The sequence below is a fragment of the Schistocerca gregaria genome, chromosome 8 (genome assembly GCF_023897955.1).
Source record: "Schistocerca gregaria isolate iqSchGreg1 chromosome 8, iqSchGreg1.2, whole genome shotgun sequence".
Classification (NCBI taxonomy): Eukaryota; Metazoa; Arthropoda; class Insecta; order Orthoptera; family Acrididae; genus Schistocerca; species Schistocerca gregaria.
The window spans coordinates 169124866-169148308 of NC_064927.1; the positions used below are offsets into that span (position 1 = coordinate 169124866).

At 40.3% G+C, this 23443-nt stretch overlaps 1 protein-coding gene across 2 annotated transcripts in view; it reads left to right on the forward strand.

The window, feature by feature from the left end:
• Positions 1-23443, forward strand: part of LOC126284872 (fatty acid synthase-like) — a 364243-nt gene that overhangs the window by 142358 nt on the left and 198442 nt on the right. For both annotated transcript variants that reach the window (XM_049984111.1, XM_049984110.1), the window contains exons 15-16: positions 2969-3085; positions 10897-11005. In XM_049984111.1, the coding sequence (XP_049840068.1) occupies positions 2969-3085; positions 10897-11005 (226 nt within the window). The remainder of the gene's footprint in view (positions 1-2968; positions 3086-10896; positions 11006-23443) is intronic.

A 23443-nucleotide genomic window follows, 5' to 3' on the forward strand; every position in this document is an offset into this window, starting at 1 on the left:
ATGTCCTTCTGTAGCAACTTTGTAATTTCATTTTTCAAGTGTGCAATTTTTGTGTAACCAGAAGTTGCACCTGACACACAAAACACCTTTCATCACTCATTTTTCTCATTTTCTACACAAATAACTTTATTTTTTGCTCATTTGAGGAGAGAACAATATCACTACACTTTCTCATTTGTGCCATGTACCACTCACATTGCCAAATCTGAAATTAACATGCCAACCCCATTATGTTTATTATTAGGTACTTCCCTTACATAATTGTTCATGGGTACATCAAAACAGAAATATTTACTGTGTTGAACTTACTATTCCTTTTCTCATTTAATAAACATTTTTATAAATTGATAAGGGTAGTACAATATATGACAGCAGATATATGTATCGCATTTTGCTATGGCTGTCTCATTGTCTAGGGTGTCTTCTAATTGGTCCAATGTGTTGCAGTAACAAGTCACTGAGATATAGCTACTTCTTATGACAATACAAATTTATTTTTACATTCTTGAGGATATTTTGTTCTATTGTTGCAACTACAAAAATGCATGATTTTTTTCACCAGATACATTTCACTTTATTGAAGTAAAGCAAAATCAGTGGCGTATAATTAAGTTTTTTATATTTTGATTTGCTTTTAGATCGAAAAACAGTTCATTAAGAGTAAGTTGATTTGTAGTTACTTTTAACAAACTGTTTTTCAATCTAAAAGCAAATCAAAATGTAAAAAACTTAATTACAGACCGCTGATGATGCTTTACTTCAATAAAGTGAAATGTGTCTGGTGAAAAACAACTCATGCATTTTGTAGTTGCTACGACAGAACAAAATGCCCTCAAGAATTATATGGCCATACAAATGAAGGATTTATTTTTACATTCTTGGAACACTTTCTACACTACTTTTTAAGTAAATACATTGTGCCACATTTGTACTCAAGACAAACAACACAATTTCTCAGATAGTCACATTGACCAATCTTTGCTGCTAAAACCACAATGGTGCACTTCGCATCAAAAATCTCTTTAAGTATTGTGAACTTAGCTTCCAGTATCTTCTACATCAGGATGTAATCAGTTTAGTATTATTTTGACTGTCTTAAATGACTTTGTTTTTCAGATTTAATTTACATAATGTTTTCTAGAAATAGTTATTTACATGAAGATGTATGCGCCTAAAGGTTCATAATGAAGGTTGTAGAATTAGATGGCATGAAAAATAGCAGCTTTCAGTAATTGTACACTGTGGACTCTATTATTGATAGCAAAATTTTAAAAAATATAAATGAAAACAAATTTTGTTTATATGAAAACTAAAGCACAATAATATCTTTACTGTAAAGTGGTTCTGAATAATTTAAGTTGACAAGTGTGATTACTAATTTTCATGGTTGGTGTTGTGAAATGGATCAATATAAAAAAATAAAATTACGTTATCAGAAAAATAGTGTTTTGGTGATCAAATTATGCAAAAAATCTTGAAAGGTAGAATAAATAGTTTAAATATGGAACTCAAGTCAGGCCAAAATTTATATGGAATTGAACATTTTTATTGGCATTTGAATGTTCCAAGGAGACATTAAATGATACAGGATAAAGGCCAGGAAATAGAAGAAGACATAGTGTAAATGTAATCAAACAATGGAAACTCCAGGTAGGAATATCAACAATGTAGGAAAAGACACATTGCTGCTTACCATGAAGAAGTTACGCCAAGTTGCAGACAGGCACAATTAGAAGGCCTTCAGCCATTGTCTTCATCGGTAAAAGAGACACACACATGCACCATTCACACACACAAGTAAGCACACCTCATGCACACATGACCGCCAACTCCAGAATCTCGGGTCAGAATGCAACATCACATGGGATGCAAGGCGAAGAGGAAGGAACAGTAGTTTATGGGTTGGAAAAGGGACAAATTTTGTCTGATGGGGTGTGCAGGGACTAGACTGCCAACAGTCACAGCGTCAGGAGGTTGTGGATCCATTTTGCAGTAATTTGTATTAGTATACCTGCATGAATGTGAAGGGTGCAAAGGTTGATAAATAATATGTGAATAGGATATTCAGAAAGAAGTCACTTATTTCAATTATGTTTCTTTTGTGTCTGAATTCATAAAACTGAAAATACTGAAAATTAGGTAGGTAAATCAGTTAAGTAATGAAAAGACACTGCACTGAAATTAGAAGAAAATATTTTTATGAAACAGTTTCACTAAAAGAGGGATAGATTGATAGGACACATTCTGAGACATCAAGGAACAGTTAATTTGGAAATGGTAGAAAGTGAAGAAGTATGTGTGTTTGGAGGAGGGAAGAGTTAAGGAAAACTGGTAGAGGGAGATGGAGGCTAAACCACAGTAATCAAGTTCAAACAATGGAAAAACCAGGATGGAATAATGATGATATTATGAAAAGAATAGCAGTTTAGCTTTGGCAGCCAGAGACTGGGTCATATGTGTGTGAGTTGTGTTTATGTGAATGTGAGTGCATATATTGTCTAATTCTGATGATGGCCTGTTTAGCTGAAAGCTTTATTTGACAGCCTTTTTGTTGTGCCTATCTGCTATTCAGCATCTCCATTATATGGTGACTAGAAACTATCCTTTTCATAGTAATCAAGTTCATGTAGCTGTAAGCGGCTATGCAGAGGTGATCCAGTAGCATGGAGACATGCATGAAACCAGTCTTCAGACCAAAGACCACTACAACAATACTGTTTCTAAACATTTTAAACACAACTAATATACAGCTATTTCCCACTACTGTTAACATAAACATACCATTTTTCATAATTATTAATGAACATAGCATACATCAATTTCTTAACTTCCTGCATGTATCTGAAAGTTCGTCAAGGTTGTATCTGGAGAACCCAATTTGAAGTGAGTTACTGAACTCTTATGCTGAAAAGCTAGTCCATGAACAAGATACTATCAAAAATAACTTGTTTGCTGATCTTTATTACAGGATATGTTAGGGGAGCACAGTTTTTCAACTTATGTGAAGATGCTGCAAAAAAAGAATCATTATTTATTTGGACATTCCATCGATGGACGGAACTTGTTCCCAGCTACAGGATACATTGTAAGTGCAATTTAGTAATATCCTATATATTTTTCTTCTTTTACAGTATTTGGAAACATGAGAAGTAAAGATATACTCAGTGCTGTATTACAAAATAATTCCTGCTTACCTTTTCTTGAAACAGAATTTTCATTTTATTTATTTTATGTCACCATAGATCCATATGGGAACATATCCCTGGATATAGAACGAGTCAAGATTTTTTACAGATTATTGATTTGTGCACAGATACATTGATCTTATCATTAGATTAAAGAAACTGTGAAGTTTAGCATATACCCTTACATATTAGTTAAGTTACAGGACATCTGAAAGAATATACAGTCATACATAAATTTGGGTATTGTTCTTAAGTTATACAGGTGTCATATACAGACATACATAAATTTGGGTATTGCATTAAGTTACACTGTACTTACAGAGTATGTTTAATCAATTGTAGAGGCCACACAGTAAGGTTTAAGCACAAACAAGAGATTCTATGCATTTTTGGTAAGAAATTCATCAATACTGTTACAAGATTCATCTAAAAGGAACTGATTCAGATTTTCTTTAAACTTTGGCATGTTTCCAACCAGTTCTTTAATGTGCAGTGGGAGGGCATTAAAAATCTTGGTGCCACTGTATAAAACCCCCTTCTGGACCATGCTTCTCATTTTTAGCTCATAATGGATATCCAGTTTCCTTCGGGTGTTATAACTGTGGTATGAGCTATGGATTTTGAATAAGTTACTATTTTTTGAAACAAAGCACATCAGCAAAAAAGTATATTGGGCAGGTGTTGTAAGGATTTGTAGATCTCTAAACAGATCCCTGCACGAGTGCCTAGGATGTACTCCACACATAATTCTTATTGCTTGCTTCTGTGCATGGAACACTTTCTTTTGTTATTGGTTGATTTCCCCAAAATATTATACCATAGGCCAGAAGTTGGTGAGAACAGTCAAAATGTGCGGTTTTTATTGTGCTCATTTCCCTAGTGTCTGAAATTATTCTTAAAGGAAACGTTGCTGAGCTTAGCCTTTTCCGCAGATCTTGAATATGGTGGTGAAACTTCATTTTGCTATCTATATGCAGACCCAAGAATTTGGAGGACTCAACCTTCAAAATCTCGTGCTCACCCATTTTTAGGTTCATTTTTTAGTAACATTTGTGTTAGAAGAGAGATGACTGTAATTTGTCTTATTTTTGGATTGACTGTAAGGCGATTGGTTTCAAACCAGTTTGTCAAATTGCAAAAGCTTTATTTGCAGCCTCATTTGACACATTCTCTGAGAAATTATTAACTGATAAAGTAGTGTCGTCAGCAAACACGAGTATTTTCCCATATTCTGTACATAGTGCTAAGTCATTTATAAATATTACAAAGAGCAGTGGGCCCAATACTGAGCCTTGAGGTACTCCTGCAGTAATGGAGCCCCATTCTGAAGATACCTGGCCACCATGCAGTCCTTCCATGATTACTTTCTGCTTTCTACCACACAGATAGGATTCAAGCCAAGTGCCCACGGTTCCACCCATTCCTAGGGTCTTGGCTTTACTCAAGAGAATATGGTGACTTACACTGTCAAAAGCTTTTGACAGGTCACAAAATATTCCAACCATCATCATATTATTATTTATGGCTTCCATAACATTGTCAACAAAGGCATGTATTGCATCCACGGTTGATACCCCTTTCCGAAAGCCAAACTGACTACTGCTGAGGATGTTATATTTACTAAGATGATCAACCATTCTGCTATGCATCAATTTCTCTAGTGCCTTGGAGAAAACTGAGAGTAATGAAATTTGTTGATAGTTTGTAGCCTCAGTCTTTTCTCCCTTTTTATAAATTGGCCATATTTTAGCCTGTCGGGAAAAACTCCTTCTTCCAATGACGTATTACTAACATGGCAGAGGACTGTACTTATTTCTTTACAACAGTATTTCACTAACTTGCTGGAAATGTTGTCAACTCCAGCAGAATTTTTACATTTTAAAGATGTAATTATTTTTTCTGATTCTATCACTGTAGTTTTTCGAAGATGCATCTCGTCTATTTTGTTAGTTAAGGTGTTATGCAAGTATTCTGTAGCTTTCTTTACAGAACCCTGGTATCCCATTTGGTTGGTGACTGTTAGGAAATGATTGTTAAAGATATTAGCCACCATTTTGGGAGCATCCACCGAAAGACTCCCTGTTCTTAAGCTAATCACTTCTGTGGCAGATAGGCTTTTCCTCGTCTCGTTTTTAACATATTTCCATATGGTTTTCATTTTGTTATTTGATTTTTCAATTTCCTTTTTTAGATACATACTTTTAGATTTCTGGATCACCTTCCTTAATATCTTAGAGTGCACTTTATATTGCCCCATCATTGCAGTATTGTTAGATTGTCTCGCTGAGGCATACAATTCTCTTTTTGTTTTACATGAAATTTTGATGCCCTAGGTAATCCATGGCTTAAATGAAGGGTTACACTGATTTTCTCTGACTATTTTATTTCGAAACACCTCCTCAAAAAGATTTGATGTTAAATTAATAAATACATTAAATTTTGTGTTGACATCTGCTGAGTTGAATACTTCAGACCAATCTACTAACTGTAGCTTCTTCCTGTATGTCCATTGTTTTTTTATTTATTGGTCTCACATTTTTCCACATAGCTTTTGGTTTTCTGTTAAGATTTAAATGGAGGATTGTCAAAAGTATAGCATCATGGTCTACAGCCCATTTAGGACTTGACCGACTGTCAAGCTACTGTGCCTAGACTTATCAGCAAACACATTATCAATTAGAGTACTGGAGTGGTCAGTTACCCTAGTGGGAAATTCAACTACTTGCATTAGATTGTAACAGCTCCTTAGTTGCTCCAGCTTGGATAGATCACTCAAAAACAAATCAAAAATTTTGTGAAAGCTCTTATAACTTGCAGTTTCTTCATTAGAAGATGTGGAACTTCACCCAAGAAAGAGCTACAGAATAAATATAGTGTATAAATGAAGAACCATTGAAATGTTAGCTTAAGTTGTATTCTTCAAGCAATCCATAAATTCTGTGAAACTTTTAAAGGCATACATGTAAAATTTAAAAGTTTCCAGAAAGTCATTGATTCAAATCTTAGTGTCTGTTTGTGCAGTAGTTTATGCATGTCTTCCAAGTTACAGGCCCATTATTATTAGCTAGGATTCTGATTAAAATAGCCTGGTTAAGGATGACCATTACATTTCTAAATAACCAAAGTGTTCAAATTATCTGTGAAATTTATGGAGGGATGTATTGGTTAATATTACTTGCAAATCATAACAGTGCCAATGCATTAAAAAATGGTTCATTCTTAAAAATCAAGAGTTTATAAAGGAGGAAGACAGAGTTCTGGTAGCGCTAGTTGAAACAACAGTGATTTACAATGAGACAGAGGCCTCTCTAGGTAGAGGAGACTGTTCTACCTCGGTACACTTTTCAGACTTTGTCCTCTAGCCATTTTTTAAGTGAGAGCATTCACTTTTTATGTACTGCTGTCTTTCTCTCTGAAATTACAAAAAATGCTCTGGGAAATTAATTGTTTTTGAAAAGTGAAAATGTGTTCCACAGTACATCATCATGTGACTAAAAGCAAATGAGACATCCAGAAGCAAAATGCAATGAGTGCATCAGAATTTCTTTTTCCCCAGGAAATTCAAAGAACTTCTTACTCCCTTCATATGGAAGATGTTTGAAATACTTTTTCATCATAGATTTACATTTGCCTAAGGAGTACGTTTCTGACAATCCCTGAAATTTTCAGCTTGTCTTTCACTAGTTGTACCCTAACATTGTTTGGATTCATCAAGTTTTGCATCTGTTTTCACAGATCTACAGAGTTTTGCTTCTGGAAACTTGGCTGGATATATATTATCATAATATAACAGTTAAAAAGCCACATTAATACTGATACAAAGGGGAAAAGAAAATGATCTCATGTCAACATTAACTGTCATTACAAAGTATGTCACATTAAGCAAAAGTTTGAGAGTCCCACTCACATACAAGCCAGCCAAGAAAAATGCAATTGTATAGCTAGGTAACAGCCAGTGTGCTATTGTCTTTTGTTTCATGGTAGTGTGCAGCTGGGCCAACTTCACTAAAGAGCTACACATGCGCTCAAACCTAACATTCAAGAAGTAATATACTGGGAAAGCTGCATTATTCAGACAAAATACTTAATGTTTGCAGTTAAGACAACTTCATTAAACTGTCATACATAGGCTCAAAACTAAAGTTAAAGAAATAATGAACTGGGAAAGCTGCATTATTCAGACAAAGTACATAATGTGTACAAAGCAACCTTCTTAGATAATGTCGCTTGCTATGAATACACCAAATTCTGCTACCTCATCATTTAATGGATTCACCCAGTTGTCCTTTGCAACTAGAAGTGAATACACCAACTTTTGCAGCTGTAGGCTGTTCTGCAGGTATGCTTTAGGACAGACATAAGCTGTTTTGCTTGAGTTTTAAGGGCATAATTAATAGATGACTGCATGGAAAACAAAATTGTGTTCAACAACTCATTTTCAAGAAAAAGTGGATTTACTACAGTCTGCTTCTGGATGCCCCAAACATTCTTTTGCAATTTTAAATTGTGCCGTATGCTATTATGCCTAGTTAACTAAAATACTGGTATTCAATCGTTTTGGTGAAATCAGCCAAGAGGTTTTGCTAGCTTTCACTCAATCTGTTTGTATGTATATAATTTTATAATCTAATTAAGCAGAATAATGTTTTTGTTATAAAGATGTATTGATATCTATGATAACCTTTTGTACATAATGTAAATATGTAACATTTTATACTGTTCTGGACTTTGACAAGTCCAGTGTCATGAATGTGATAATACATGCACTAAATAAATAAATAAATAAATAAATAAAAGTATTGCAATCAAGAAAATCTTCCCAGTATTGTATTTAATTGACTATCTGTTACACTGTTTCTTTTCCACACAACAATAATCAGTAAGTGAAACTAAATTAAGGCAAAGTATTATGAAAATCCATTTTCAAGTCAAATACATTTTGAAATAGAAGCTGTTGAGAACTACAATTAGTTTCAATACAGGTAAAATTATTAAAACAGTAAAGAAACTCAGTTCATTTGCAAGTATCACATGTTCTATGATAAAAGAAATTATTCTATTTCAGTGTACAAGATGATGCACAACTGACAAAGTGTGGATTAAGTGTCTACATGTTATATAAATAGTTGTAAAAATAATAGCATTTTACTCACCATAAAATTCTGTACCTGAAAATTAACAGAATGTTGCAAAGAGCTTTAATATCTTATACAGCACATAAATATATAGAATGTGAATTATTTACAAGTTCTGCATGAAACACAACTTCATGTCTGACTCAACAACGAAACAGTAGAAAATGGTGGAACTGCTTATGCCAGTCTCTGGTAGTCAATCCTTCATGTCATTCTACAGACACTAGACTATGTGTTGGTCAAAAAACATCAAGTGTTCCTAAGTACATAGCCTCTAGGTACAGCACTCTCTCTTGTATTGAAAACTTCAATACATTCGATTTTGCATGATTGTTCAGTTGTGAGAGAAATATATTATTAAAGGTTCTGCACAACTTGCCCTAAATTCATTAACAGAATTGTGTAAACTTGTGTAAGGAATGTTCAAAAAATTTGACCAAGGAATTGCAAAAAATGCATGCAACATTGTAACAGGAACACAACATGGATGTATCTATATGAGCTATAAACTAATCAGAAATTAACTACATGGTAAATTAAACTTGTGTGCTGATCGGGCAAATTAAAATTGTGTGCTGACTAGATCTTGAACCTGACACCTTTGCCTTTGATAGGCAGTTGCTTTTCTGACTGAGCTATTGAAGCATGATTCATGACCTGCCCTCAGTTTCATTTTTGTTAGTATCTCTTTCCTACCTTCCAGACTTTTAAGAAGTTCTCCTGTATATCTATTGGGAGTATCGCTCCTGCAATGACTTTTAACCTCTGAAAATGAAAGAAAAGATGAAAGTCAACATATTTGACATACATGTTAAGTAGTTGTACTTACACAAATTTTGGTTCTCCATGTACAATACATATTTTGAATTTTTTGCTTTTTACTTTCTATTATCTCCATAATTTTGATTGATGTTTCCTTGTTCATCATGAACACTCTTGGCCCTGGTGGTCAGTGGTAAAATGCATACCTGGAAACTGAAAGATGGGACCACAGAATATTTCAGTTTGCCTTTAACCTAGCCTTCATCTTTCAATGATGCAAAGATTGATGCGGAACAACACATGATTTGAATTCCACATTAAGCTGAAGGTCTCCCTTTCCCAGTATGATTAAAGGGTATGTTGCAGTCACACAAGCTGCCAAAGTGGCATCCAACTGAAAGACTTGCACCAGGCTGTTGATCCAAATTGAATTAAAATTATTATTATGATCATTAAGCTCACTCAAAGCAATAATCAACTATATAAAATGATTATTTGACAAATGAAACACCCAGATATCATTAACTAACTTTTCCAAAGGTACAGTTTTAAAGTACTACTGTCAGGGCATGATGTGCAATAGTGATTTTGTTTTTCAGTTTTGAAAAATAATCTGCAGGGTTTCTTTCTTTTTTTCTGTTTTTTATAAGCAAATGTTTCATTTTCAAACATTATGTCAAGCCAACAGCCTTACCACTCTGGTAACACCAGTTTCCATGACATCGATGAAGTTAAGTGTTGTTAGGCTTGGCTATTACATGGTTGGGTGACGATCCAGATCTGGCAAGTGCTGTTGGCAAGTGGGGTACACTCAGTCCTTGTGAGGCAAATTGAGGAGCTCCTTGACTCAGAAGATCTTCGGTCTTGTAAACAGACAATGGCCAGGAGAGAGGTATGCTGATCACATGCTCCTCCATCCATATCCACATCCAGTGATGCCCACAAGCTGAGAAAGGCATAGAGATTGGTTGGTACCATTGGGTCTTGAAGGCCTATTGGATGGAGTTTAGTTTATATAGTTTTAAATCTACTCTTTCTTTCTTTGTTTGCTACTTTTCTAATAACTCCACTTTTGCTTCATCATCTTCATTTAACATTCAGATCTTAACACTGGTGCACATTCACTATCCAGTGTCAGTCATATATATTACTTCTTTATCTACTCTAAACATTTCTTTGAATTCTGCATGTAGAGGATTCATTTATACCTACCATTATAGAAATAACAAACAAAAATAAGAAAAGGCAACCCTTACGTATAGCTGACTAATGTGTGAGGCATAGATGTACATAACAGTATAGAGAGTTGATCAGCTTTTAAGCTACCAGTCTCATTCTAATGTTAATACACACACTCATACAGAAATGCACAGACATCCAGCCACAGCCATCCACTGTTGTAATTATGAAATCAGTCAATGTTCTTATGGCCATGTGAGACTGAATTTTAGTGTTGATGTGGCTTTTAGAGTGCATGTACATCCACTAGGATGCGAGCAGTAACTTTAAAGCTAGTTAAATCTCCATGCTGTTAACTGTGTCTGCATACCTCATACTAATAAAGTATTGGTGAGTGATTGCCTTTCCTTATTTTTCTTTATTTATTATGTATTAAATGTTAATGTACACAGTTCCATTTTTTTGTAAATTTTCTTCTTCTATGGTGTATGATAGTTAATTTTAGGTTTTCTTGGTTGTGCACCCAAAAGAAAGTTATAAATTTCTTATCTATTCCAGATTTATTTTCTTATTCTACTGACATATGAGCTTTACCTCATAGTGAATGATTCTTAACTGTTCTGGCATGTTTTCAGATAATGGTTCTTCAGGGATACTGTAGGCGTAAGAATATTGACATGTCAAGAAATGCAGTTGTTTTTGAAGATGTGCGATTCCATAGAGCTACAAATGTACCCAAAAATGGTAAGTAATGTTGCATTACTAACCAGTCTCAGGTACATTATTTGCACATAAACTCAGTTGTTGCAAATAAATGAATTTTGGTAATTGTTCTAAACCAAGAATTCTGTGATGTATAGCTCAAACAGTACACACACACATGGAAGACAAAGTACAATACAATTGGTAATATACAAGTGGCTAGTGGAACCTTACACTGCAACCTAATAGACATTAGCTCCGTAAAGTGGTGCAGCCGGCAGGCTGCAAGCGTAACTGGTGTCATAATAGCAGGCCAGGTGGTTTATAGTGGCCCAATCAGCCACAAAATGTAATACATTGCACCAGCCAAAATATAGCCCCCCTGTGAATAGTTTCCTTGATCATGGGATGATTTGGTTGACATTTATAAGCAACTGGAAATCACCCTGACTACTGTCAAATGACCAGCAGCTGCTGTGAATCAGTGTGTTGGAAGATCTCCCGGCAGTCATGTACCTGTGGTACTGATACCAGAGGTACCTCAGACATTATCCTCTCGTGTGCATCCTGTCTCCTCTGTATAAAGTACAGAATCCATAATTTCTTGTCCACTTGACTGCAAGTGGTATGTCAGTGGTAGATTTAGGCATTGTTTACAAGGTGGATGGGGAGCAGGGAGATCCACGGTGTTGGACCAATCCTCCTAACTAAAAAGATTCAGGTTCTGCATTTCACTGAAACTGTAACAGAGAAAGTGGGAATCACATCACCTGTTTTAGGGAAACATGTTTTATTTGGTATCAAAAGGAGACAAATGCAAAAGAGTAGGTGTCTATTAATTGTTGGCAGTTCGAAGGTATGGCAAATGATGGTAACCCTTAGGGAAATGTCCGCAAGGGAGACGATAGGACACCAGGTGCACTCAGTGTGTATTGCTGGGGGGCCTCATTCAACATGTCAAAGAGGCTATTCCAGCAGCCATTGAGGGAACAGGGTTCAATCAAATGCAGATTTTGGCACGTGTTGGAACAAGTGATGTCCGTCGTCTGGGCTCCAAGGTCATACGTGGGTCATTCGAGCACCTGGCAGAGAAGGTTAAAAAGACCAGCCTTGTGCATGTTCCAACAAAGTTCACAATTTTCAGCATTGTCCCTAGAACTGATCGTGGTCCTTTGATTCTGAGTTGACTGGAAGGACTGAACCATAATGAAAGTCTCTTCGGGTTTGCTGCCGGATCCTAAAATCAACTTGACTCAATATTTTGGCGATCCAACTGATCGCCATCTTCAGGAAAATGTTACTTCTGCTGGTGAGTCCCGCTGAGAACTGACGCCAGGTTGCAATTCGATGTCCTATATAGGTCACTGTTCAGTACACGGCGCATGCGCCGCCCATCACAGTTTCTGCCTTCCAAAACAGGGAGGTGGCGCCAGTGAAACACTGCTGGCAATGATATATCGCAATCAAGGCCTCACCGAAGAACATTCAGTTTTGATGCAAGATAATACAGGGTTCCATGTTTTGCTAAAAGGAAACCCATTGTCTCTGTTGATTAAATTATCAGCCAACCTAATTTCAATTGCTTCTTTATAGACACTGTTCCAAAAACCGGAAATGTTGGCAACCATAACAGTTTCCTCAAATTTCATTTTGTGTCCCTCATTTAGGCAGTGTTTTTATTTAACGGTAACGTTTTTGAACAGAATGACGGAATGGCTATGGGTTGTCCTTTGTCACCCATAGTCACCAATTTATTTATGGAGGACTTCGAGGGCATGGCACTGAGGACTTCAGCTTTGCAACCAACGTGCTTCTGGAGATACGTGGACGATACCTTCTTCATCTGGCTGCATGGACATGATGCTCTTAACAGATTTTTGAACCACTTCAGCTGTCTTCATCCCCATATCAGATTTACTATGGAGGTTGAAGATGATGGGATGCTTCCATTTTTAGACGTAATGATTTATAAAAAACCAGATGGAACTTTGGGACACAGTGTTCACCGAAAGCCGACACACACAGACTGGTATCTGCATCCTAAGAGTTGTCATCCACCACACCAACATAGTGGCGTCCTTAGGACTTTGGTACGGAGAGCATATGCCATTTCCTACACAGACAGCTTAACCCAAGAACTTGAGCATTTGATGACTGTTTTCAAGGAAAATGGATACACCGTGCTATGGAGTTTGGTCCATTTCTGGAGGTGTACAAAGAGGAACATAGATCTGTGGCCTTTATTCCTTATGCTGGAGGCTTATCGTTTAAGATTGGACGAATTTTAAGGAATTTTAACATTAAGAGTGTGTTCTGTCCACCTTCTAAGATTAGGGCTCTGCTCGGCTCTGTGAAGGATGATTTGGGGCTTAAGAAACCCGGGGTGTACAAAATTCCGTGTCAATGTGGGAAAGCTTACGTTGGCCGTTCTATTTGCACAGTGCATGACAGGTGTGTGGAATATCACCGTCATATGAGGCTACAACAGCCGGAAAAATCGGCGGTAGCAGAACACTGCCTAAATGAGGGACACAAACTGAAATTTGAGGAAACTGTTGTGGTTGCCAACATTTCCGGATTTTGGAACAGTGTCTATAAAGAGGCAATTGGAATTAGGTTGGCTGATCATTTAGTCAACAGAGACAATGGGTTTCCTCAGAGGGACACAAACTGAAATTTGAGGAAACTGTTGTGGTTCCGGATTTTGGAACAGTGTCTATAAAGAGGCAATTGAAATTAGGTTGGCTGATAATTTAATCAACAAAGACAGTGGGTTTCCTCTTAGTAAAACATGGAATCCTGTATTATCTCGCATCAAAACTGAATGTTCTTCGGTGCGGCCTTGATTGAGATATATCGTTGCCAGCAGTGTTTCACTAAGCATAGCGCGAACTTCTTGTTTTGGAAGGCAGAAACTGTGATGGGCAGCGCGTGCGCCGTGTACTGATTGGTGGCCTATATAGGACATCGATTTGCAACCTGGCATCATTTCTCAGCGGGACTCATCAGCAGAAGCAGCATTTTCCTGAAGATGGCGACCAGTTAGATCACCGAAATATCGAGTCAAGTGGATTTTAGGATCCGGCAGCAAACCCAAAGAGACTGTAATGACTTATTATGCCGGGAAAGCCTACGTAATCACTGAACCAAAAACTTCAAAGGTTCTATGACAAGCTACGCTGTGACTTCCTGGACTTGTGCCATAGGATGAGAACTGTAAGGTCCCCATAAAGAGGTCAGATGTGCACTACACATAAGAGGCTGTAAGCAGGGAGCTAAATGTGTGTGAGGAGCAAAAGAAGTGTGCCCCACTGGTGAAAGTATTAAAATCCTAATGGTAACTGCCAAAGGATTTGAAGTACTCCTGAAAAACAGTGAAATTCACAAAAGACTAGGTGCAGAAAACTAGCTCAAACCTGAAATTGATAGCAGTGAGATTGTTGGGGGAAATTTAAGAGTATATTGGAAAGGTAGGCAAATGGGAAATGGATATAGTGTATTTGTTGCAGTAGACAAGAAAGTAAAATCCACCGATATAGGAATTGAAGCTACATGTGAGATTGTTTGGGCAAGACACAGTATCGGGGGTGTGCATAAAATGATAACTGGATCCTTTTGCCACCCATCAGACACCTCTTCTGATGTAATTGAAAACTTTTGAGTCTCAGTTCACTTGTACATAAGTTCCCCAATCATACTACACTGAAGCATCAGAGAAACTGGTATAGGCATGCGTATTCAAATACAGAGATATGGAAACAGGCAGAATATGGTGCTGTGGTCAGCAACGCCTATATAAGGCAACAAATGTCTGTCACAGCTGTTAGATTGGTTACTGCTGCTACAATGGCAGTTTATTAAGATTTAAGTGAGTTTGAATGTGCTGTTATAGTTGGTGCATGAGCAATGGGACACAGAATCTCCAAAGTAGCAATGAAGTTGGGATAACTGAATATCAGGAATCTGGTAAAACATCAAATCTCTGACATCACAGCAGGTGTAAAAAGATCCTGCAAGAATGGAACCAACAACAACTGAAGAGAATCATTCAGTATGATAGAAGTGGAACCCTTCCACAGATTGCTGCAGATTTCAGTGCTGCTTCATCAACAAGTGTTAGCGTGTGAACCATTCAAAAAAACGTCATTGATATGGGCTTTCAGAGCTGAAGACCCTCTCATGTACCCTTGATGATGGCACAACACAAAGCTTAACGCCTCACCTGGGCCCATCAACATCGACATTGGACGATTGATCAGTGGAAATATATTGCCTGGTTGAACAAGTCTGGTTTCAAAATGTGGAAGCAGATGGATGTGTATGGATATGGAAACAACCACATGAATCCGCGGACCCTGCATGTCAGCAGGGGACTGTTCAGGTAGGTGGAGGCTCTGTAATGGTATGGGGCGTTTGCAGTTGGAGTAATATGGGACGCCTGATACATCTAGTCATGACTAACAGGTGACACATACATAAGTATCCTGTCTGATCACCTGCATCCATTCATGTCCGTTGTGCATTCTGATGAACTTGGGCAATTGTAGCAGGACAATGCAACACCCCACATATCCAGAATTGCTTCAAAGTGGCTCCAGGAACAACCTTCTAAGTTTAAACTCTTCTGGTGGCCACCAAACTCCTAGACATGAACATTATGCAGCATATCTGGGATGCCTTGCAATGTACTTTTCAGAAGAGACCTCCACCCCATCGTACTCTTACAGATTTATGAACTGCCTTGCAGGATTCATGGCATCTATTCCCTTAAGAACTCCTTCAGGCATTAGTTGAGTCCTTGCCATGTCATGTTGCAGCACTTTTGTGTGCTTGCAGGGCCCTACACTATATTTGGCAGGTGTACTAGTTTCTTTGGCTCTTTAGTGTATAATCGATGATCATCCATCATTCAGTTGGGAATATTAAATTTTTGAGAGTGATGGGTGTGATAAAACATCCTGTTAAACATTACTGATTGCCTTCTTGGACAACTAACTAAAATAGATAATTAAGAGCCCTACTCACAATGGAAATATATTGGACCTAATGGCAAGAAAGAGACCTGACCTCTTTGAGGATGTTCACATTGAAACTGCTATCAGTGACCAAGATGTAGTTGTGGGAACAATGGTTACATCATTACAAAGGACAACTAAAACAAGCCGAAAAGTATATCTGTTCAGTAAACTAAATAAAAATTTATAGTGTCACATCTCAGTGTGGAACTTGGAACTTTCAGTACATGGCAGGAGTATGTAGAGGAAATATGGCTCAAGTTTAAAAGGATAATTGACTGTGCACTGGGTAGATATTTACACAGAGAACAGTTTATAATGGGAGTGAACTTTCATGGAATATACTCATTGCAGAGAAACTTCTAAATAAATAGAGATTACTTCATATTAGGTTGTTAAAGTAAATTCCTTTTATTAACATATTTAAAAAGAAGTTTTGTGAAATTCCTTTTATTAACATATTTAAAAAGAAGTTTAGTGTTAAATTATTAATCAACATCATATACGAGCATAATGTTTTGTTTATCTCTGTTTTTTATTTTGAGTCACAACACTCACACTTTTACTCTTAGGTGTTTTTAGAAGCTCCTAGGTCAAATGACTTCTTGTGCTAACAGTGCTTGCAGATTCAGAAATAAATGTAAGTATTTGAAAACCAAACTCACCCCTTTTTGTCAGCACCTGATATTTATTGAGAATAAACAAGTTTTTTTCCTCAACAAAATACAGTAGGTTATGGGTCCCAGTTACGTGTGTAAAAAAGGTGCAAAAAGTGACATACTGTTTTCTTTTAACTTATATTTGAGAGTGTGTTTTTGGTTTTAGAGTTGAAATGGTTCTGGTAAAACGTATCAAGCCGTTGAATAGTGAAACTGATTGGCCAATGTGGAAGAGAAAAGTACCAGATCCAGTCGACTATCATGAAGGAGCTTTAGAAATTATTGATGGCAAGTCAGTAAAATCTGAGCCACTGTCTGAAGGTGCTAATAATGCAGCAATAAAGGATCATAAAGCCAAGTCAGCTTTTATTGTTAAGTGAACAGTTATGCCATGTTGATGATTACAAGTGCAGTTACAGACACTGTGTATCAGAAGGTCATGGACAAAGAAATGGCTCATGAAGCACGGGAGGCATTGAAGCAGAATTTCGAAGCATCATCAAAGTACCAGCTGTTCAAGATTACTTCAGATTTCTTTGCATTTAATTGAACTCAGGGAGAAGGCATCTCCACACACACACACACACACACACACACACACACACACACACAGTGAAGTTAACAAGTTCTGTGGAATGAACTGAACAATGGGCATAAAGCAAAGGGAGATATTGTGCTACCTGATCTGATATTGGTATGGAAAGTTTTACATATTCTACCAGCAAGCTTTGATTCCTTTAAATCGAATTGGATGTTATTAACGAAAGATGATAAGAAAACATCTGATGAATTAAAGGAACAATTGTGCATTTTTGAGAGAAATTTCACAAAGATTAGTGACAAAATTGAACAAGAGGCATCAGTAGTCAAATCAGATGTACAAAAGAGAATAAAAACTAACAAATTCAAAGTTAAAGGAAAATGTAACTTTTGCAAAGAACCAGGCCACTGGGTCAACCTTGCAAGAAATGGATTGCTGATGGAAGACCACCTAAAAATACAACTGTGCAGAAAAACATGGACAAAACTGTAGTAATGAATGTAGCATTGTTTACTATTTGTGGTGAGGCTTGTTCATTATAAGTGGAAGTATACAATTGGTGGATTGACAATGGTACAACGAAATATAGGACAAATAGTCCTGATTACTTTGTCAGCTTTGAAGCATTCAACAACCCCTGCTGTATAAAGGTCACTGGACAGGAGTCTCTAGAAGAAACAGGAAGAGGATAAATTCAGATTCTGTCAACAGTAGGCAGCAGATGTGAAGAGCTGACCCGGTCTGATGTCTGGTATGTACCAAAAAATTTCCAAAAACCTTATTTCTGTTTTAGCAGCCCAAGATTGTAACAAAAATAGTGTTATAACCTTTAATCACAATAATTGCGTGGATTTTCACACTCTCTCTTAGAAACAATAGCTGATCACATGATTACAACTCAATCTCTCGTATTCGACTGCTGTGCCGTGACATGCGGCCGGTGCCGTTCGTAGCTAGGTGGCGCTCCCGCGCTCATCTGATTTGCGGAGCGCCTCTATCGCCGTTTGTGCGTACTGTCGTGGCGGCACTGTTAAATGTCGTGGCACTATCACAACACTTTTCCCCCCTTGAAAAAAAATAAACACTCACTTCCTTGGAGACATGGACAGCGCAGAGACATCCATGGCCTCTTGTGAGGCCCCGAGGAGATCCCGCGCAGAGACACGGGAGTATGGTCGAAAATGTCCAGGACGGAAGCTCGTGCGAGGAACGTGCCTCCTGGATGAGATGATGGGTGAAAACTCCGGAGCAGCATCCATAGGTGTCATTGACCTGGGAGTGTGCTCCAGCGAGATGGGTCCCGGAGAAGGCGGCGTCGCGACTGGGGCCGGTTCCGGAGTACTTGGAAGCGGCAGCGACGGCGGCTGCATCAACACGGACGGTAGATCGGCAGCAGCGACAGGACTGGCGTCTCGAGCTGGTGGAGGCGAAGGATGGGGCGGTGGCACAGGCGTGGCCACCACTCGTGGGCGCATCTGGTCGTAATGGCGAACAACCGTGCCGTCGCCCGTACGGATTTCACAAAGCCGGCTGCCGCGAAGAGCCTTGACCACCCCTGGAATCCATTTAGGGCGAGATCCATACCCTCGTGCCCACACGTCGGCGCCCACCGAGTATTTTCCCGCACTAGGGGACACAGTACAAGGCCTGACAGGGTGAAGCAGGTGCAGTAGAGTGCGCGGTTGGCGGCCATGCAAGAGTTCAGCAGGGCTGCGATCACCCAGAGGCGTGAAGCGATAAGAACTCAGAAATTGCAGCAGGGCGTCATCTGTGGAAAAATCACTAAGGAATTTTTTCATCTGGCATTTGAAAGTGCGGACCAGGCGCTCGACCTCCCCATTCGATTGCGGATGGAAGGGAGGTGCGGTAACATGATGAATCCCTTGTCCAGTACAAAAATCACGGAAGGCCTGCGAAGAGAACTGAGGGCCATTGTCCGTGACGATCGTGGATGGAAGACCTTCTAGCGCAAAGATTTTGGACAAAGCCAGCGTCGTCGCCGCAGTGGTGGGCGACGGACATCTAACAACAAATGGAAACTTCGAGAAGGCGTCAATCAACAGTAGCCAATAAGTACCGAGAAAGGGGCCGGCAAAGTCGGCGTGCACCCGTTCCCATGGCTGAGCTGGATCAGGCCACGGAGAGGGCATTGTACGAGGTGCCGCCAGTTGTTGAGCACACTGGCCACATGCAGCAACCATATGGGCGATGTCCGAATCAATGCCGGGCCAATAAACGTGTCTGCGGGCCAGGGACTTAGTCCGAGAAATACCCCAATGGCCTCCGTGCAACAGTTTGAGAACATCTTTGCGAAGAGAGGCTGGCACCACGACCCGTGGAGATGCGCCATCCGTGGCCAGAAGAACAACACCATCACGAACAGACAGACGAAGGCGCAAGGCATGGTAGTTGCGAAGGGGATCCGATGCCCGGCCCCCAGTCCTGTCTGGCCAACCTCGTTGAACAAAACCGATCACCCGACGCAGGACCGGGTCCCGCGCAGTAGCTGACGCGACCTGCGAACCTGTAAGTGGAAAGCCCTCGACTGCACGACGTTCTTCCTCATCAATGTGGAAACAGAGGAGTTCATCGCGATCGAAAACAGGGTCGGGGCCCATCGGCAATCGCGACAATGCATCCGCGTTTGCGTGCTGGGCCGTGGGGCGATAGTGAATCTCATAATGAAAACGAGACAAGTATAAGGCCCAACGTTGCAGGCGGTGAGCTGCCTTATCCGGAAGTGACGCCGAGGGGCTGAACAGAGAGACCAGCGGTTTGTGGTCGGTGATGAGGTGAAACTTAGAACCATACAAAAAAACGCTGAACTTTTTTAGAGCATAAATGATAGCGAGCGCCTCCTTTTCGATTTGAGAGTAACGCCGTTGCGCCTCGTTGAGGGTCTTGGAAGCATAGGCAATGGGTCGTTCCGACCCATCCTCATACCGATGGGCGAGAACAGCCCCTAGGCCATACTGTGACGCGTCAGTCGCCAGAACCAAGTGCTGACCCGGACGGAATGTGGCAAGACAAGGCGCCGACTGCAAATGAGCCTTCAGGCGGACAAAAGCCTGCTCACACCCGTCGGACCAACAGAAAGGGACGTTTTTGCGTAACAGCTGATGCAGAGGATAAGCTACCGCTGCTGCGGATGGAATGAATTTGTGATAATAAGCAATCTTGCCTAGAAACGCCTGAAGTTCTTTGACCGTAGACGGCCGGGGTAGAGCATTAATGGCCGCAACGTGCTCACGGAGAGGGCGTATGCCCTCACGGGACAACTGGAAACCAAGATACTCAATGGAGGGTTGGAAGAACTGTGACTTGTCCAGATTGCACCTCAACCCAGCCGAATGCAAAACCCGAAACAGTGAACGTAAATTACGAAGGTGCTCCGCAGTGGAGGCTCCCGTGACAACAATGTCATCCAGATAGTTTATGCAGCCGGGAACGGAAGCTGTGAGCTGTTCCAAAAACCGCTGAAAAATGGCCGGTGCGCTAGCGACGCCAAATGGTAATCGCTGGTACTGATACAACCCACAAGGAGTGTTGATAACGAGAAATTCCTTGGAAGGAGCGTCCAACGGCAACTGATGGTACGCCTCCGATAAGTCAAGTTTGGAAAAGAACTGGCCCCCAGCGAGCTTGGTAAACAACTCCTCAGGACGAGGAAGAGGATAAGTGTCAATGACGCTTTGAGCGTTGACAGTGGCTTTAAAGTCACCACACAATCGCAGACTCCCGTTTGGTTTAGAAACCACCACGATCGGCGATGCCCATTCGCTGGAGGTAACCGGAAGGAGAATCCCTGAAGCTGTTAACCTGTCTAGCTCAGCCTTGACAGGTGCACGCAACGCCACTGGAATAGGGCGTGCCCGGAAAAACTTAGGGCGAGCCGTAGGTTTAAGAGTAATGTGGGCTGCAAAATCCTTGGCACAACCCAGACCAGCAGAGAACACGGACGAAAATTCACAACACAATCCATCAAGCTGTTGATACGGAATGTCCTCAGATATGAGGTGCACATCATCATCAATGGAGAACCCAAACAACTGGAAAGCATCATAACCGAACAGGTTTTCAGTGCCCGCATGATCCACCACATAAAACGTGAGGGGCCGAACAACAGACTTGTAGGCAGTGGAAGCATCAAACTGGCCCATGATAGGAATTTTCTGCTGATTATAAGTCCTCAGATTGCGCGTAACTGGAGACAAAGGAGGGGAGCCCAACGCCAAATACGTGCGAGAATTAATGAGAGTTACTGCAGAGCCAGTGTCCACTTGCATGCGGATGTCTTTATTCAGAACACGAACAGTAACAAACAACTTATTTGTTTGAGAAAGCACACAGTGAACATCCATGTCCGACGCCTCGTCCTCGTCGACAGGAACTTTATGGGACTGACACACAGAAGCAATGTGGCCTTTTTCCCTACATGAATTACACGTGGCCCAACGTTTTGGACACGCTGCCCTGTCGTGCTGTACGAAACAACGGGGGCAAGAAGGAAGCGCGGAACGAACCGGCTTCTGTGGTTGCTGGTTTCGCTGCGAGCGTTGCGGCCCAACGCGACGTTGTTTACGCGAGTGAACCGCCGCCACATCTTCGTTCTCCTGTGCAACAGGCAAATTGTCCTTGTCGAGAGTTGACTGTACAGCGCCTACATCACACCACGCGTCTATTTGCGCGCCAGCAGCGTGAGACACTTCAAAGGATTGAGCGATGCTTAGAACTTCCGACAACGACGGGTTTGGCAGTTGTAGGGCACGTTGCCGAACTTCTTTATCAGGAGCAAGCCGTAGAATAGCATCCCTAACCATTGAATCCGCATAAGACTCGTGATGAGTGTCCGTGACAAACTGACATTTCCTACTCAGGCCATGTAGTTCCGCCGCCCAAGCCCGGTAAGATTGATGGGGCTGTTTACGACACCGGTAGAACGCCACGCGGGCGGCAACGACGTGGGTGTTTGTTCGATAATAGGCAGACAATAAGTCACACATTTCTTGGAAGGACAGGGAGGCTGGTTCCCGCAGAGGGGCTAACTGAGATAGCAGCTGATAGACCCGAGGGGAAATCCAAGATAGAAATAACGACTTACACATAGGAGCGTCGACAACGCCGAAAGCCAAGAAGTGTTGCCGCAAACGCTTCTCATAATTCTCCCAGTCTTCAGCGGCCTCGTCGTAAGGAGGGAATGGAGGCGGAGAAGAGGAAGACAGACGATGAGTAAGCGACGTCGACAACGCCTGAATCGCTGCCGTCAGCTGTGTTTGTTGTTCAATGAGCGCTTGCATAAGCTGTTCCATGTCTGCCCCGTCACGAACACGCAAATCCACAACGCGGTGAAAATATCCCGACCTCGTCGCCAAAAAGTGTTATAACCTTTAATCACAATAATTGCGTGGATTTTCACACTCTCTCTTAGAAACAATAGCTGATCACATGATTACAACTCAATCTCTCGTATTCGACTGCTGTGCCGTGACATGCGGCCGGTGCCGTTCGTAGCTAGGTGGCGCTCCCGCGCTCATCTGATTTGCGGAGCGCCTCTATCGCCGTTTGTGCGTACTGTCGTGGCGGCACTGTTAAATGTCGTGGCACTATCACAACAAATAGTATATTTCAGTCAAGTACTACACATTGCTCTTTGACGATTGGTGGTAGAGTGAGACTGTGTGGAAATTGTAAAGTTGGTGGCACTTTATACAAAGCAGAAATTAAGCCCCTAGTGGCAGAGAAGGGTACAACTGTGAATCTTTCGGTGGAACATAGATTTGATGTACTTCAACTGTATCATGAGAGATGGTGTCATCAAGACAAGTGTCATGTTAAAACAAAACTCAGAAAGGAATTTAACATTGATGTTGAGAAGGAAGGGGCAGAGATTTGTGAACCATGCAAATTTGGGAAAGTGCATTGTCTACCATTTGGAACTAGAGAGAAGTCAACAAGGGCTGCTGATCTGATCTGTGTGGACCTTTTTATGAGTCATTCCAGAAGAAATGTTACCTCGTTTTGTTCAAAGATATTTACACCAAGTTTCGCTATGGTTATTTTGCTGCAGAAAAATTCTCAAAGATTTCCTCTCATGTACAAAGGCATTGGGGTATTCTGTCACAGAGCTGCAGAGTGACAATGGCAAGGAGTAACAAAGAGGTTAGATCCATCTTAAGTTCAAATGGTATAACCCAGCAATTGACTGCTCCCTATACTCCTGAGCAAAATGGTATTTGTGAGCAGGATAATAGGACAGTTGTTGAGA